Raw genomic sequence first — 16,112 nt, 5'->3', positions numbered from 1 at the left:
GGGATACTTAGTGCATACATCTAGCATTACCAACTCAAAGGCGGCTGGGAAGCAATGCTCATGGTATGATGGCTGTTGGCATAGACATCAACAGTGAACTGACAAAACGGATGTATAACAAGGCATATGTATATTAAGAACCGCAGAACTAGCTGTGCCAATCCAGAAGTAACAGTACTAGGTGGTAGGAGAGGAAAGTTTAAAGAAATAACATCTAAGGATAGGCAAGAGAATGGCACAGAATTAAAGTTGGTGGCACAACCCTTATAGGTGTCACAAACCCCATACAGAACAAAGGAACTATAGTGATATGACTACTGCTACTTTGTCACTGACCATAGTCTGTGTCTGCTGTTTGTTTTTTTTTTTTGGGGGGGGTGTTGTTGTTTTTTGTTTTTTGTAATGTTTAACCCTTATAGGTGGCACATGGACTGAAAGTGTATGTTGAATGGATTAGAACATTGAGCTTTAGCTGGAAAGTGTTAACGGTGACAGAAAGTGTGTAGTGAACACTGTTCACCAGTAGGTTTTTGCCGGACAGCATTTATTGTGAAATTTTACTCAAGCCCAATATACCGAGAAAAGATGAAGAAGTGCCTGAGTCACGAGTGAGATTGTGTAGCTTTCTGCAGCATGCAGATGTACAAGCAAAACATAAATCTTTGTAATATATTTATTTATACATTTTAAGCCTTTACAAAAATTGAAAAAAAAATGTTTAAAACATTCAGGGGATGACAAAGCTAAAATATACAATAATGTGAATGTAATATACAAAATCAAATCACTCTTTGATATGTACATGAAATAGATATCACTGTTAAATTGCAAGACAGGCTTTCACATTCATTCTAATTTGTGGTCTGTCTCTGGTGGGCAAGAGATTCATTCTATATTAAACAACCTCATCCTGCTGAACTTTCCTCTCTAATCTTACTGTCTCTTTCAAGCTTATTTAGTATCCAATTTTTTCAAGATATGTCACACAAAACCTATGTACAGTTCAATGCATAATAAATGGATGTGCATAACTCATCAATCATTCTGTCCCTCATACACAGCAAGGCTAATCAGTGGCAATCCACGGTCAAAACATTGATGACTTATATCCAGGAAATAATTTTGTTGTTTGATTAATATTATACAATGTTAACTACAATGTGCAAAATTGCCTATCTGATAGGGAGAAGTTATCAAGATATATTTACACAAAACTTTGCAAGGTTCCAAGTGGAAGTTATAATTTCCCAAATATATGGGCTAACTGGAATTTAAAAAGCCACCTTTTTAGTCTCATTATTTACTAATATATTATACTAAATCAGTCAAAACATGCCAGTCTGTGAATGGGTGATTTGAACTTGAAGAAATGTTAGTTTGAACTTGTGCTAAACCCTGTGCTTTCAATTTCTTATCTCTCTCACTTGCTCACACACATGCATGCACTCCCCCTCCAAATACTTTTCAGGAATTTTAACATTCTCAAATCTTTTCCCCCACAATCACTACAGAAGATTAAAATTTTTAAGAAATAAACCATATGCTAAATCACATAATTATAAAGATAACACAAAAATAGTTTATTAAAAGGGATTTTTTTCCCACGTGAAGCATAGTTTGAAGCACTCGCAGTCACCCATTTTACTACAATAACAAAATAATTAAAAAAACTGAATACAAAGACTTTTTATCTGACAATCACTTATTTTAAATAATGTGCAATGCTACATAGGATACACATAAGAATACAAATGGGCAACAAAATAAATCTTTTATTATGAAGACGAAATTACAAGTTCTCCTTCCAAGTCAACTTTAGACACAGAAGATGTGAGTGATTCAACCTCATCTGAAACATTGTCACTGTCCGAGTCTTCACAGAAGGACATGCGGGGTGAGGGGCGAAATCCACGACTTGCATACTGCTGCAGTTTGTTGCAGCTGGCTAGAAGTAGGCCAAGGTAAGGGGCAGAACACTTCATTGGTCTGGAAAGGTATTCAGGATGGTACTGCACTCCGACAAAGTATGGATGGCCTAAGGACAACAGAAGAAAACCAACTAAGGTTGACAAAGCAGCAACAGATTAATTTAAAATAGCAAAGCCATTAAGAAGTCTGAAATAACTGCTAAAAAATTGCTTGACCAAAAACAAAAAGCTGAATATTTTAAATGCAAATTCTAAAAAGACATTAGCATGTAATGTAGCCTTTGCTGTACTTCACAGGACGCACTGGTACATCCAAAAGACAACAATAACGAGGTAGCTGCAACACATCTTAATTGCCTGAAGCCAGGTGAAGGGGGGGGGGGGGGATTGGTGTTTTACGCCGTGCCAGCAACTGAGGCTATATTACGGCAAGCAGCCAGCCCTGTAAACAGATGCCACGTGCAGAGAAAGAACAGCGTGCCCGAGACGAGAAATGAACTCTGGGCAGCCAACCTTCACTGTATTGGTGACAGGCGCTAACCGTTGCGCCACCGGGCCGCTCCTGAAGCCAGGTGAAAAACAAGTTGAATGTTCATTAGCATGACAGGTATGGGAGGGAGGCTGAATTGTTTTTAAGTCTTATTGTCTGTGGTCGTTTGACCGGAACGGGTTTGGACAGCTGGATTTGAGGTAGCTAGAGGGTGATCTCCACATAGTCATATCATTGGGTACATTATGAAGAAGACATAAAAATTTTGCATGTTGGTTCTAGCCATCATTATATCCTTAGCCCTGAATGAAACTGTGGCATCTGACAATATTACTACCAGTTCTCATCATCTTTTTATTACCCTGGTGTAGTTTTTTCTCATACATTTTTAAACATGTTGCACATTTCCTAAAAGAGTAGGCTTGACAGTAAACTTTTACAAGACACAAGAATATAATCTTATCATATGTATTAAAAAAATAGAATAATGCATACTTTCCAGTTCCATAATCTCCATTCGTTCTCCATCTTCACTTCGTCCCACAAAACGCAAGCCATTATCCTCCAGCTGACTGACATATTTTGGGTTTACCTGAACAACAAATGTATATATTCTTGTAAGCAGATAGTATGTCAAATGTACACACTCTTGAAAATAAAGAGCAAGACTAAAAGTCTATTTTTTTTAAATTTTAAATATCAATAAGAGAAGCATGCTTTCAGCTGAAAATTGTTTTGAAAAAGTGGGTGTAGTCTTTTGGCCATTTTGTTGTAGGGGAGAGACGTGTTAGAGCATCAAATATGTTGAGGCCAAATTTTTATCACCTTACCTCCCACAACCATCTAAAGAGTCAGACATTTACAGCAAGGTCAACTAGGGGAGGTTTACTGCACGACAGGTTTTGAAATCATTAATGTGTAAGCCTTTAGATAACCACTAATAACATGAAATATTCAGTGGTAAAAAAAAAAGCCTTGCAGTTGTCAAAACAAAAACTCATTCAATTTTCAAAAACACCTGAAAACTGATCATGTGTTTGTCACAGATTATGTTTGCCAGACTTTGTATATTTATGATTACAAACCTCGTATCGATGTCTATGGCGCTCCTCCACAATTTCACTCTTTCCATACAACTTGCCTGAAAACACAAAAGTAAATTAAATATCAGATTTTCAGTCACACACTTTTAACAGGAAATCTGACCTAAATCAGACTAACCAAATTAACCAGCTGACTGTGAAGCCTCCTCATACAGGAGTCATAATAAAAGAAAATGAATATATATGTATATATTTTGTTATTAAAATGTCACAGCACTGCATTCACATTCCTCTGCTTCAAATATTACTGGGCAAACTAGTAACCATGTATGCCCATCCTGAAACTTTATATATGCATTACAAATGATAACATATTTTGCTATTAGTTATACATCTGTTAAACACAATGCTTACGTATAACAGAATTCTCTGTTTTGAAGACTGTCTTGCGTTTCCCCAGACGCATTGTTCCCCCCAACTGACCAGGATTGTGCTCTGGCATTTCTATCACCTGAAGGTTACAATCATAACCATACTTTAAACTATCAAATATACAACATAGCAGTCTTTGTCAGAAGGTATACTTAATCAATGCATAAAAAATCTGTTTCATTTCTCAAGGAAATCTTTTAAAAGATGAAATATGAACTGTCTTTTTGTTGAAGTCAAGAAAACCATTTATAATTAACAGGGCTTCTGCTAAGGCGAAATTCTTTGGGATCCCAGGGACCCCTTCTTCAGATTTTTAAGGGGTCCCTGTTCTTCGCCCAAATTTGAAGGGGACCCCATTGACGAAAATTGAAGGGGTCTTCTGAACTTTTAATGCGTACAGTACGCAATTTTTTGCGTAAGCAGAAGCCCTGATTAAAGCACATATACCTGAGTACTTTTCATAGGACCTGGCCTTTTGCATCGGTATCTAAGAAACTAAAAGCCATGAAAGATCTCATTTGATACTCCTAGCCTCATTCTTATGTTCTAGTTATGACCAAGACAAAGCTATAAATAAATGCGCGTATTCTCTTGGCCTAAAAACAAAATGGCAGCTATGAGTCATTATAACCTTCTCTTAATTGCAATACTAACCACAGGATTTTTTGTGTCACTGTCAAACTCAGCAGAGTTAGCGTCCTTGTGGCCGAGGATGTTGCGTGCAAATTCTATCACAGCACACTGCATACCAAGGCAAACGCCTTGTATTTGTAAAAGAAAAACATATCATCAACTTTCATCATTTTCACTTGTTATAAAACTTGGATAGCCGATGGAAGTAAGACAGTCAAGACAGTTCAAGAGGTTGAAGATAAAGCATATGTACCTTAAACTAACAGTGTCAGTATAAAATATAAAATGTCATTTTACACAGAAAAGCAATATTATCCTCACCTAAATAAGGAATGTTTCGAGTGCGGGCCCAATGAGCTGCAAGAATTTTTCCTTCCACTCCTCGACCCCCAAAGCCACCTGGTACCAAGATTCCACTAAGGGGGAAAAAAAAACCCAAATTCACTTTAAAAAGATTTCAGATTAAGAATTGCTGTATAAAAAATGAAATCTACATTAAACAACTGTGTACCAGCTTATCACATGATTCTGGTGAACCCCAGATTCTGCATGATGCAGACTAAAACACATCATGGATTGCCACTGAACTACATGTAGCAATTTGACCAGCCCCTTAAATTCCATCATACATAAAATCAAAAACATAAAGCTGCTACCAAAACAATTGCCCATTAAGTCTGCTTCCACAAACTGCTCTATTACTGAAAGAACTTACTTGGCACCCACAAGCTCTTTCCATGCCTCATGGTATTTCTGAGGATCTTCATGCAACATGGCAGGCTCCAAATCATCAGCTTCTATGTACTGAAATGTGAGCCAAACAATTACTGTTTCCTCCCATCCTTTGCTCAGCTGTTCTTTATAATCACGTTAGATAAATTTTTAGAATCTGAACTCACTAGGATATTCATCACTGTTTATCAGAAAAATGTTTTGCATCATTTCCTCTTAAATCAAGACAAAAATTTTGAATCAAGACAAAAAAGTTTCTGATACCTTTAAATCAAGCCTGTGACTGGCAGCCAGTGCAGCATGTTGGAGAGCCTTGATAACAGATGCATAGGCATCCTCTAGCTTAGTGTATTTGCCAACCAGAACAATGGTGACTTCTTTCAGCAGGCGATCATATCTGTAAGGCGTGAAAGTCAACGTAATTTCACTGTAGACTTATGCATTCAGGAATATATTCTTGCTCAATATGGACCCCAACTTAAGCTTTCCTGGAATGTTGTGTGCAAATATTTGTACTCCAAAGCATTACTGTTGACTTCTGTTATTTCTCTCTGTTGACCTCAAATTTCCCCCCTAAAAGACACTCACCTGTCAGCAAGTTCTTTCCAACGCATCATGGGCCTGCGAGACTGTGGATTTGGCACCTTTAAATGTAATCGATCGATCAAAAAGTCTGTGGCTCCTTGTGATTCTAACAGCAGTGGAACACGGTAGATAGATGTGACATCATGCACACAGTATACCTGTGAAATGAAGTGTGCATGTAAACTACATTATCTGAAACTTTAATAACACAGGACAATCTTCCTGCAAAGTAATTATCACAAACTAAATCTGTTTATAATCTTAAAAATTTCAAGATGTTCTGCATAAATATAATCAAGCCAAAATATGATCAAAGATCAACAATGTACACACCTCACTGTAACATTGAACATGATATACCAACACTGAAAAGACATACAGACGTCAGCTTGCAACCATGATGGATTATTACAACAGAACATGGTAGTTTGGCTCCTCCTGGCCAGGCCAGGCCTAGCTGTTATGTAAAAGCTTTTAGTTTCTTAGCCCTCCAGTCCGATGTCATTTTCTTTGCAAGACAGCCTCGACTTCTTGTAGGAAGCGGAGGTCTGTAGTTATGAACGAGTTCCCTATATGCCTAACTTAAACAGGTATCCACTGAGACCCTGCTTTGCTGTGCTGGATAAGGATGCTAAGAACTATGTGGCTTAGGATTGAGGTCACTGGTCATGGATATGACAAGAATCACTTGGTTTTGATTGTTGGGACTGCAGGGCATAGAATCAGATGTAGATCAAGCTTCAGTCACCAGATGGCATGAAGGGAGTCAGTAGTTCCAAAATATATAAATAACATCGCTTTTTCTCCTTGGAGTATAGCCTCATAGTCACATCTGATCTCAAGAGGTAGAAAGTCCATATGTTTTTTCCATTTCAAAAATTAAGACGGACTTTTTTAATACTTAGACCTATGTTCTGCACTTCTTCATGCTGGCTTTTCTGACAAATGAAAAGGGACACGAAATATGTAAACAGCTGATGCTTACCTGCTCTGGTGCAACATGGCAGAAAAGTGAGATCTTTTCTTTTACGTCATCACCAAGGGGTGTGACACTCCGACAGACAATCTGAAAATGAAATGAATATCCATTAAATGCAAAGAAATTAAAAAAGGCCAAACTTAACATGCCTATACTGTGTCACTCCTGTCAGGTACCCTCTATAGCATTAAAAAAACAAAATTATTATAATGACAGGGAGCATTAAGGGGGAAGGGGACTTGATTTTAAAATTTATTGGAAGAATGGAAAAAATTATAATAAAAAAAAAAAAACAGGCCCACTGTCTTTATAGTCTTTTAACAGCCACTAAGTAGACAATGGAAATGCATAAAACTATGCCTCTTCTAAAGTACAGGTACTAGAGAATTAAGTGATTTCCATATGTGTAAATGACTAATTTTCAAAAAAATATATTTACTTTTTTTTTTCTGCCATTGTCTTATGTTTTAGTGATAAAGTTACATTGTAAATGTAGATTTATCCATGTCGGAAGCGGTAACCTTCAAGGTTGATAAAACAAAGAAAGAAAGAAAAAAAAAAAGAAAGATTAAGCCTGCACCATTTTGTTAACACAAATGATGGTCCAAGGGGGTTGTGTTCATGGATGTACTCACAATATCTGGAGATATGCCTAGACCTCTGAGCTCCCGCACACTGCTTTGGGTTGGTTTTGTCTTTTGTTCTCCAGTTGCCTTTGGCTATAAACATATACACTAGAAGATTTAGAAAGTTAATAATAAAATAGAAAAAAAAGTAAATAATGAAGTATAATATGATAGAATAATATGATCACTTTGCTTATTTTGTCTCACTGATGATGACAAGATGCAAAGTAGCAACACAGCACAAGACAAGTGGTGATAAGTTATTATTCAATTTACCTGAGGAATAAGGCTAACATGAACACAGATTATGTTTTCTCGTTTTACACGAAACTGAAATTGCCTGAAAGCTTCCACAAATGGCATGCCTTCGATGTCTCCAATTACACCCCCAAGCTGCAAAAGAGGAAAAGACCATATAGGACAGGCATAAAATACATTTAAATCTTGTATTGTGTAAACAGTTTCAAATGTCTTGGTACATCCCCTATAATAGGTAATTACTAGTCAGTTTATATAAAAGGACTTTTTAAGAAAACGTATTGGTTACACAATGTTACTCTTCCATTTTAAACATCTCTTGAATAAATAAGCTGAACAGTCAGCGAACCTAGAAATTTGTCAGCTATAATGATGAAAGAGTTTGTGCTAATTATACTGATGGCACCTTATTCCCTGAAGAGTTGAGGGTGTCTGTGAGAATGACTGCATGTTTGAGTTTCAGTATCTGCATGCTAACATGCATAAATACTGTAAGTCAGCGTTTGCTAAACACATATAGAGTATAAAAAATATTACAATGTCAAAGAGGCTACCGTAACTGCATTATCTCATAAATTAATAACTTAAGCAATAAAATCAAATGCAAAATTATTAAATTTGATGACGCCTTCTACCAAGAGAAATACAAACTCGGCCAAAAAAAAAAAAACAAAAAAAAAAAAAAAAAACAAAAAAGAAATTTATAGGACCCATTACAAGACAACAACTCTGCATACCTCTATTAAGCAAACTTCAGGGACTTTGTTATCTCCATCAACAGGAATCTTTGACACTCTCATGACCCATTCCTGTATCGCATCAGTAATGTGAGGAACAACTGAAAAAGCAAAATGTAAAACCTAAAATAAAACCTTCACAGAATTATAGAAGATTTTAATCATTGTGACCATCAAGAGCTTATATTTATGACACCTTTATAAGGACGAAGTGGAGCTATTAAGCAAACTAGTAACTCTCTTTTCCCTGTCTTATAATGAGATTCAAACTGACTTCTAAGTCCTTATTTTGTCCACCCTCAAATCTACAAACCTATAAGGACTGTAAACACGCTGTTTCACATGTCTAATATATACCTTGAACAGTTTTCCCAAGGTAATCACCACGGCGCTCACGGTTAATAACCTGTTGATATATCTTGCCAGTTGTGATATTGTTGTCACGATGTAGTGTCACGTCCAAAAATCGTTCATAGTTTCCCAAATCAAGGTCCACTTCCCCACCATCGTCCAACACAAAAACTTCACCTGGGAAAGAAATGTTTATACTGACCACATTTTATCTAACAATGCCTTCAAAAAGTAATCTCATTTGCATTGCAAGGAGCAACATTAACATGCCATCAAGTACACATATTTGGTAAACAATAAGTCTCTATTGTGTATTTCTGTCCTCAACAGTGACAGAAAATTTTCTTTGTTGTGAGCTCTCATAAGTAATAAACTATAAGAAAAAATACTGTCTCCTTCAGTTCCATGCACAGTTACACTTACACTCAACCATAGTTTTCAGACGCACCATAATTAGTGCTGCATAAGAAAACTATGGTACATTTGTCAGGCCTGTTCAAGAGTGTTACTGCAGTTGGTAAGAACTTGGCAAAAACACTTCTTGGTAACAAGTTGTTTCCATCTGCAGCTAGATCTTATTGTAATGTGGAAAGGGTCTGTGATAATGCATTAAGCTTTTAACCTCAATGCCATGGTGTATATATCATCTAATGATCTTAGTGGAAAGCCAATGATCCTGCTGGCAGTCTTGACCACCTTCATCAAGCAAGATTTATAGAAATGCTTTCAATCAGGGTGTGATATACTGACTTAACTCTTTCACTCCGTGTTGAATTTGGTAGGCTAAAGGCGCCGCTCGCTTGTCTGCACGTCGCACTACGCACTACTTGTGAAGTATTGTTGTGATTTTTTTTAAAGGCCCATACAGCTCGCAGTTTAGAAGAAAAACTTAATAAATAAGATGGTTTAGGCATTTCTGAACACAATTATCTCCTTACATGACGAAGCAAGTACGTTTGAACGGAAGTCTTGACGATATTCTACACTACCTGTCCTTTTCGATTGTAAACATGGCGAGGCGACTGGCAAGACAATGTTGCAGCCTGCAACGATCGTGAACATCATCAGGGCTTCTGCTTACGCAAAAAATTGCGTACAGTGGGCATTAAAAGTTCGGAGGACCCCTTCAAATTTCGGCGAAAAACAGGGACCCCTTAAAAATCTGAAGAAGGGGTCCCTGGGACCCCAAAGAATTTAGCCTTAGCAGAAGCCCTGATCATGCATCTGAAATGCCGAATAACAACAGAAAGAACATCCCAGAGGATATTCCTGCTTCAGATGAAGGAGACTTTGACCATGAATGGTGTAAAAATGGTTTTCATCTGCTCCCGAATTTCTGGCAAAGCCATGTTTGAAATGAGTGAAATTTTTTTTTCAAAACTCAACTTCATATACCTAATTTTGGCTGGATTATCATGAAAGTGAGTTCTTAAGCGAGATTCAGGTAAGACTGATCCATTTCTACACATTTTGAGCTGTCATTTTCAATTTGAATTGTTCTTCTACCTTGTTTACTTATTTTTTAATAATTTTTTGAAATAGAGGTAAATTCATGTGTACAGATGGGTCTGACCGCCTTTAGCCTATAGGAGAGAAAGAGTTAAAGACAGAGATGCTGACCCTGCAATTCTTCAGTTGTCTCAGCAGGAAAAGGCGCTGATATGCTTTCCTAAAAATGATGGTGTCATTTTGGAAACATGTTTGAAAATTATTAAAATCAGACTAAAACATAGGATGATAAACAATTAAGAGCAAAAATAAAAACGAAACACAACCATGTTCATATGGTGAAAAGGTGCCAGCATCAATGTTGATATATGGGTCTATCTTGATGGCAGTCACTCGAATTCCACAGGAACGTAGGATTGTTCCAATGCTGCTTGCTATGACACCTTTACCAACTCCACTGATGACACCACCAGTAACAAGGATGTACTTCATCTTGAGTGAGCAGCTGGTCTGGAAGATGTTAAATTAGAGACAAGTTACAAGGACATGCAGAGTTTACTAGATTCTTAAAAAATAACCAGCTAAAACATCTTGAGAGATTCTAATCACAGCCATGTATGATAAGCAGTGCTTTTTTACATGATGTTAAGTCCGTTCAACTTGCATGTCACTACATGCAATACACATTTCAAAAGTATACATAGCAAGTAATTCATGCTTTAATTTTATAGACATTTCTTTACTCCTGTATTCTGTGTAAGATTTTTCTATAATTTTTAACTCTTCCTTTACAGTTCGCACCCATGAATCTTCTTAGCTATAGTTCAATACACCTCTATTGAATGAGTGAATAATTTTTCTATGAACATGAACTGCTGGCAGTCTGCAAATGCTTAACCTCATACTAAGTGTTCATCAGCCAAGCCTCAGCAAGTCCTTTGAAAATCAATGTTCACAGAAACAGCAAGTGAAGGACGGCATAAAAATTATTATTGCCAACAGTATGCTTAACTCAGTTTGTTACTTAGTTACTTTTTTTTATAGTACTGGCAAAAGCTGTTGACATCTATCCATCACTTCATTAAGGCCGATAAATCAAAATCCCAACAAGCCATAAAATCTCAAATCTTAGACCTCCATCAAAATAAAAATGTATATCATCTGCTTTTCCTGTTTATGCTGACAACAAAACTGAAAGTTTTTTTTTTTTGCAAAATCAAAGGTGTTTAAGCGGGTAATTAGTATGACAGTCATTCATTGGTCCTTGGTTATAAAACACATCATTTAATTATAAACGCTATGCTTGTTCAGTATGGTTACTAGCAGTTAAATCACCTGTTGATTTGGATTAACTACCTATAATAGCCTTCAAAATGAAATGAAAATCCGTGGTACATAAAATTTTAATTTCTTTGAAATAATGTTAGGAATAATAACTATAATAATAGGCTATATAAGATGGTCAGTCCACCAGATATACAAATCAAAATCTTAACCATACATTATACAGCAGAGTGTTTTACTGGCTTTTAACGTACTTTATTCCTCCTTAAATTTTTTCCTGGGAAGGAGTAGGGGACCCACAGGCGCAGGTAAACACTGATTTATGTTAGACCCTGTGTACAGTTTTTGCTTTTATTGTAAACGTCGCTCATCGAAACACTGTGCGTAGGCGTGTGAAATTATTTATCCTAAATTCCCACGATGTGTGCACGTGCTCGCCTAATTCAGTCCGTCGCGAGCAGAGGACCGACAAATGTCATTGTTATTTTTCTTTATTTCACTTAAATAAAACGATCAGTAGTCACCGCTTAGTGGCAATGAATGAACGAAAACAAATGTGTGTTTTTCAAAAATTATACAGGCGAAGACTTACCTGTTAAAGTCTGCAAGAGATAGACGACTTTAAGCTGGTCCACAGAAATTGTTTTTCCCTCCCTCGTTTATCAGACACAAAAGCAGTGCGGTCTCTCACCGACAGTGATCTCCCCGTAAAGTTCTCTCGCCCCGCTAAATTTACATATCACATGGTTCGAGAGGTCGAGCTTTTTTCATTTTACTGTGATCGTACAGGCCTGTGATGTTTACCCTGTCCGGGTAGTAATTGGAGACGCTAGCAGTCCGCACCGCGTGTACTCCTACCTTCCTTCGCAGGGACGATACCATTCAATTCTGTCCGGACCATGGACTTGTATTTAATATATATAACATAATATAATATTTAATATAAGGGGATATAAGTTCGTGGTCCGGACATAAGACGTTCGGGAGGTCAAGCTTTTGCTATGATTGTATGGTGCACAGGGTTTAGTTCTTTTATTTTGCGACCTTTGTCTCTTAATTAGAAAAAGATCACAATAAACAGAATCTTGGTACGTCATGAGAATCGTTAACAGTTCCAAAAGCACACGGATACTTACTTAAACGTAGTGTGCGTTTCAAGCATATATTGTTGCATGTGGTGTTCAATGTTGTGATTTTTTTTTTTAATCTTCTGAATATTAGAGAAAGCTGTCTTTTAAAAAAGAAAACACATGTTGAAAATGTCAACAACAGTTGGGAAATTGGTAAAGTAACAATTGGCGGATGTGGATCTTTGCTGCAGCCCATCTCTATCTTTCACTACACATATTGAACAACAAATTAACAACAGTTAACACTGATTTATTTCTGGGCTTTAAAAATGCAAGCAGACATTTCATTAAAAAAAAATTATTCACTGAAAAATACACATTCTGGTGATGCAAACTCAAATAGGCCTGCCACTAAAGCTTTTCATACCTATCAATAAACATAAATTCCTTAATACTCAAAAACTACACTGTCATTTTCTATTTTACTGATCTGTTGTGGTTTCACCAATAACTGGTACCATTTTTCTAGATATTTTAATCAGTTAAGCATTGTTATTTTAATAGTAGATAATAATGAGGATTTATATAGTGCCTTTCCAAAGATTTGATTATTGCACTTTATATAAGTCATACATAGACTAGATCATCAGCAATCATGCTTGTTCTATGGTTTTAGCCTTTCTTTAAAAAAATATTGTTGGTACAAATTACATTCAAATCTTGTTTAATTTTCAACTATTGCTGCTCAGACTATATTAGTTGGTTCTGATCTCTCAGAATAAAAATGAGTGTAATAGGAAGTTTTGAATTTGGCATCCTGCCCCCATGTTTTGTAACTGCTAATGTCAGGGGTCATCACCCCTTTTACTGATTTCCACTAGCACCATTGTTTCTGTCAGGTGTTGCTGGCTTTTATAAGGTCAAATATTTACTCATAACACTCCCTCCCCTCTTTTTTCATAAAGTCTGCCCAGAAATTTGTGCATGTTATGGGTTATTCTGGCATCAATCATCTATCAGAGACATGTCATCTATGTTCTACTGACCAGGTTTTCCACTCACAATGCCAATTCAGAGAAAAAGATTTGGGTACTTTAAGACAAACTGGTTGAGGAAACGGCTTCTAATTTTCCACTGTGACCACAAGACCAGCAGTTGTGGGGTGAAAAAAATCACCTATAGGAACCCTTTCTGACAACCATTGAAAAAGGGAAAGTTAGTGTGGTCTGGCCATGTAGCTTGACATGATAAACTACACCCAAGCTTGATGTAGATGTCAGCAGAAGTACTGGCTGACAAACAGCAATGATTGGACTGACCTTTGACCTTCATGTGCTGGACTTATTTTATACCATACAACAAAGGACACTGCAGTGAACTCTGTCAGCTGCTGGTTGTATCCATTCCAGGCAATGACCAGCTAGACAAAAGTTACAAAAGCAGAATGATGACAAGAAAATAAATGAAGTTTATCTCATCTGCCACATGGGTGGAAAATGTCAGTCCTAAAAATAAAATCGGAACTTTTACTTTCAGTCTAGGCACTGTATCTAGAAGGGATTTGAAATAATGTCACATTAACTACTATATCACGTTACGCTCACAGTTTTCAACCAAAGAGTTCAGAGTATGAAATGATTCAGGCTAGACAGAATGCTAAACATTTTTAACATTTAACAATGTTTTCATGACTAACACTAGCATCTAAATAATTACTGTGCTGATGATTGTTTAATCTAAAGCAACCCAGCATTATAGAATGGCCAGAATAACATTCAGGGTTAGTATTAAGAAGGTTAAAGTTAAAAAAAAAGTGAGTGAAATAGTCAAACTTTAAGGTAGCAGGCGGTTATACTCGGCCAAAAGTTGTGACTTTTTGACAGCTTCCCACATGCGAGCAGCAAAATGGAACCAGTTTCTTTCAGACAGTTGTGACTGTGTTATCATAGTTTTTGGCATTGAATAGACCTGGTTGCGAAATGACCGCAGCAAGTAAGCAAAGCTAGGGCAGCCTCGATACTCTGGTAGGTAGCTCAGAATAGATTCTGGCTCTGTCTTGTAATATTCCATCACTGGAAGCAAGAACAGATTGACATCTGTCTCTAGTCCACCTTCCTTAGCTTTTAACACAGATATGATATTGTCTTTTTTCATTGAGACAGCACCTTTATACTTAAGCTTGGAGGAGTGAAACATCTGGTCAAGAACTACTTGCATGTTCGCATATGTCTCTGGAGTGAAGTCATCAGACCCTGCTTTGTTCATAACAAACACAATGGTTGGATAAAACTCAGTGGAATCTTCCTGGCTGCTTTCATGACTTGTTGAGTGCATCTGCGGCTTCAGCATTTCTGCCGTCGTCAAAAATTTTAAAAAGTTGAGATCTGTGAACCAGTCTTGTGTTACAATAATAACATGACACACTGTCATTAAGAAAGTTGCAATCTGCAGGGACTGCATTTCAATCCAATTCTCCGTTGAGGTGTAGTCAGCAGGATACTTTTTTTCATGCCGGATCATACAGTCGAGGATGGAGGGGCTGAGGACTGGCTGTGAGTCAAGCAGAATGATGCGCTCAGGTGTTGCAAACATATCCACGCCAACGCTCTGATGTGAGCCCTCCTCCCTCGTCTCCTTCGTCTGAGGTTGAAAGATGTAGTTTCTGTAAGCATCTTGCGGGGTATTGCCTCCTAGCAAGGACAGAATTGTTGATTTCCCTGTTCCTTGTAAACCAAGAGTCCCAACAACCAGGTAATCACTTTGTTCCACGAGTTCGTCGATGCCCGCGTCCACCCATCGAAAATTTTCATCAATCAGTTTAACGCTATGTTTCATTTCTGGTGGCGGGGCAAGGCGATTTACGATACCTGACTCCAGATTTTGCTGGGATGAAAGGCTGTGTCTCTGCTGCTGCACAGGATAGCTTGGCAGGTGAGGGGTGGGATGTGGGATATCTTGTGGCGCCGCAGGCGCTTGAGCGGAAGCGGACGCTGGCAAGACACGAGTGTCATCTCTTGACTTAAGCACTACGATAGGTTTATCTGCAATTCTGTGGATCTGAGGCGAGTTTATGCTTGTAGCGCTGCCAACCACTGACCCACCGCTGGCTGCACCACCGTAACTTCCATCGGAGGGACCGTGTGTAGTGTCCCCGTGGGTTGCCTGCGGTTGCTGCGAACTCGTCAATGGTTGATGGTCAGGGCTCTGCGATGCTGAAGGACGTGCTAATCCCAGGATAATAGGAGCTGGAGGTTTTGAAGCTGGTGTTGGCGAAGAATCTTTGTCCTTACCTCCTCGTCCCATCCTTTCTCTTCTTTGCCATCGATAGGTTCCATCTTGCGTATCAGACATGGTAGAATCATAAGCGACTGGACAGTGTACACTTGAATGACAACCACATAGAATCAAAGCATGATACCTTTCTTGTTGTTTCCACATTGAAGAGTATTTGAGGGGAGGAGAGGAGACAAGCTAATGGTAATCACAGTTATGTAGATTTATTTCGACCCTACACT

General features: G+C 37.7%; 2 protein-coding genes across 2 annotated transcripts; both read right to left on the bottom strand.

Annotated features, from left to right (window-relative positions):
- Positions 1-659: 659 nt before the first annotated feature.
- On the bottom strand, positions 660-12,291 carry LOC112566587 (CTP synthase 1-like). Its single transcript, XM_025242824.1, has 16 exons — positions 12,120-12,291; positions 10,570-10,753; positions 8,801-8,971; positions 8,444-8,544; positions 7,725-7,841; positions 7,458-7,541; positions 6,829-6,909; positions 5,847-6,001; positions 5,523-5,655; positions 5,242-5,330; positions 4,848-4,942; positions 4,548-4,654; positions 3,876-3,972; positions 3,504-3,559; positions 2,914-3,010; positions 660-2,035 (listed from the first exon to the last, which is right to left on the bottom strand). Exons 2-16 carry the CDS (start codon positions 10,733-10,735, stop codon positions 1,776-1,778), a joined length of 1,809 nt encoding a protein of 602 aa, XP_025098609.1. The 5' UTR covers positions 10,736-10,753; positions 12,120-12,291; the 3' UTR covers positions 660-1,775.
- A 600-nt stretch (positions 12,292-12,891) lies between these two features.
- LOC112566588 (protein SMG9-like) lies at positions 12,892-16,105 on the bottom strand. Its single transcript, XM_025242826.1, has one exon. The coding sequence runs from the start codon at positions 16,033-16,035 to the stop codon at positions 14,431-14,433; it is 1,605 nt and encodes a 534-aa protein (XP_025098611.1). The 5' UTR covers positions 16,036-16,105; the 3' UTR covers positions 12,892-14,430.
- Positions 16,106-16,112: the final 7 nt, after the last annotated feature.

Source organism: Pomacea canaliculata, linkage group LG6 (genome assembly GCF_003073045.1).
Source record: "Pomacea canaliculata isolate SZHN2017 linkage group LG6, ASM307304v1, whole genome shotgun sequence".
Classification (NCBI taxonomy): Eukaryota; Metazoa; Mollusca; class Gastropoda; order Architaenioglossa; family Ampullariidae; genus Pomacea; species Pomacea canaliculata.
Note: the sequence above shows the minus strand (reverse complement) of the source record. Positions and strands in the feature narration are given on the sequence as shown.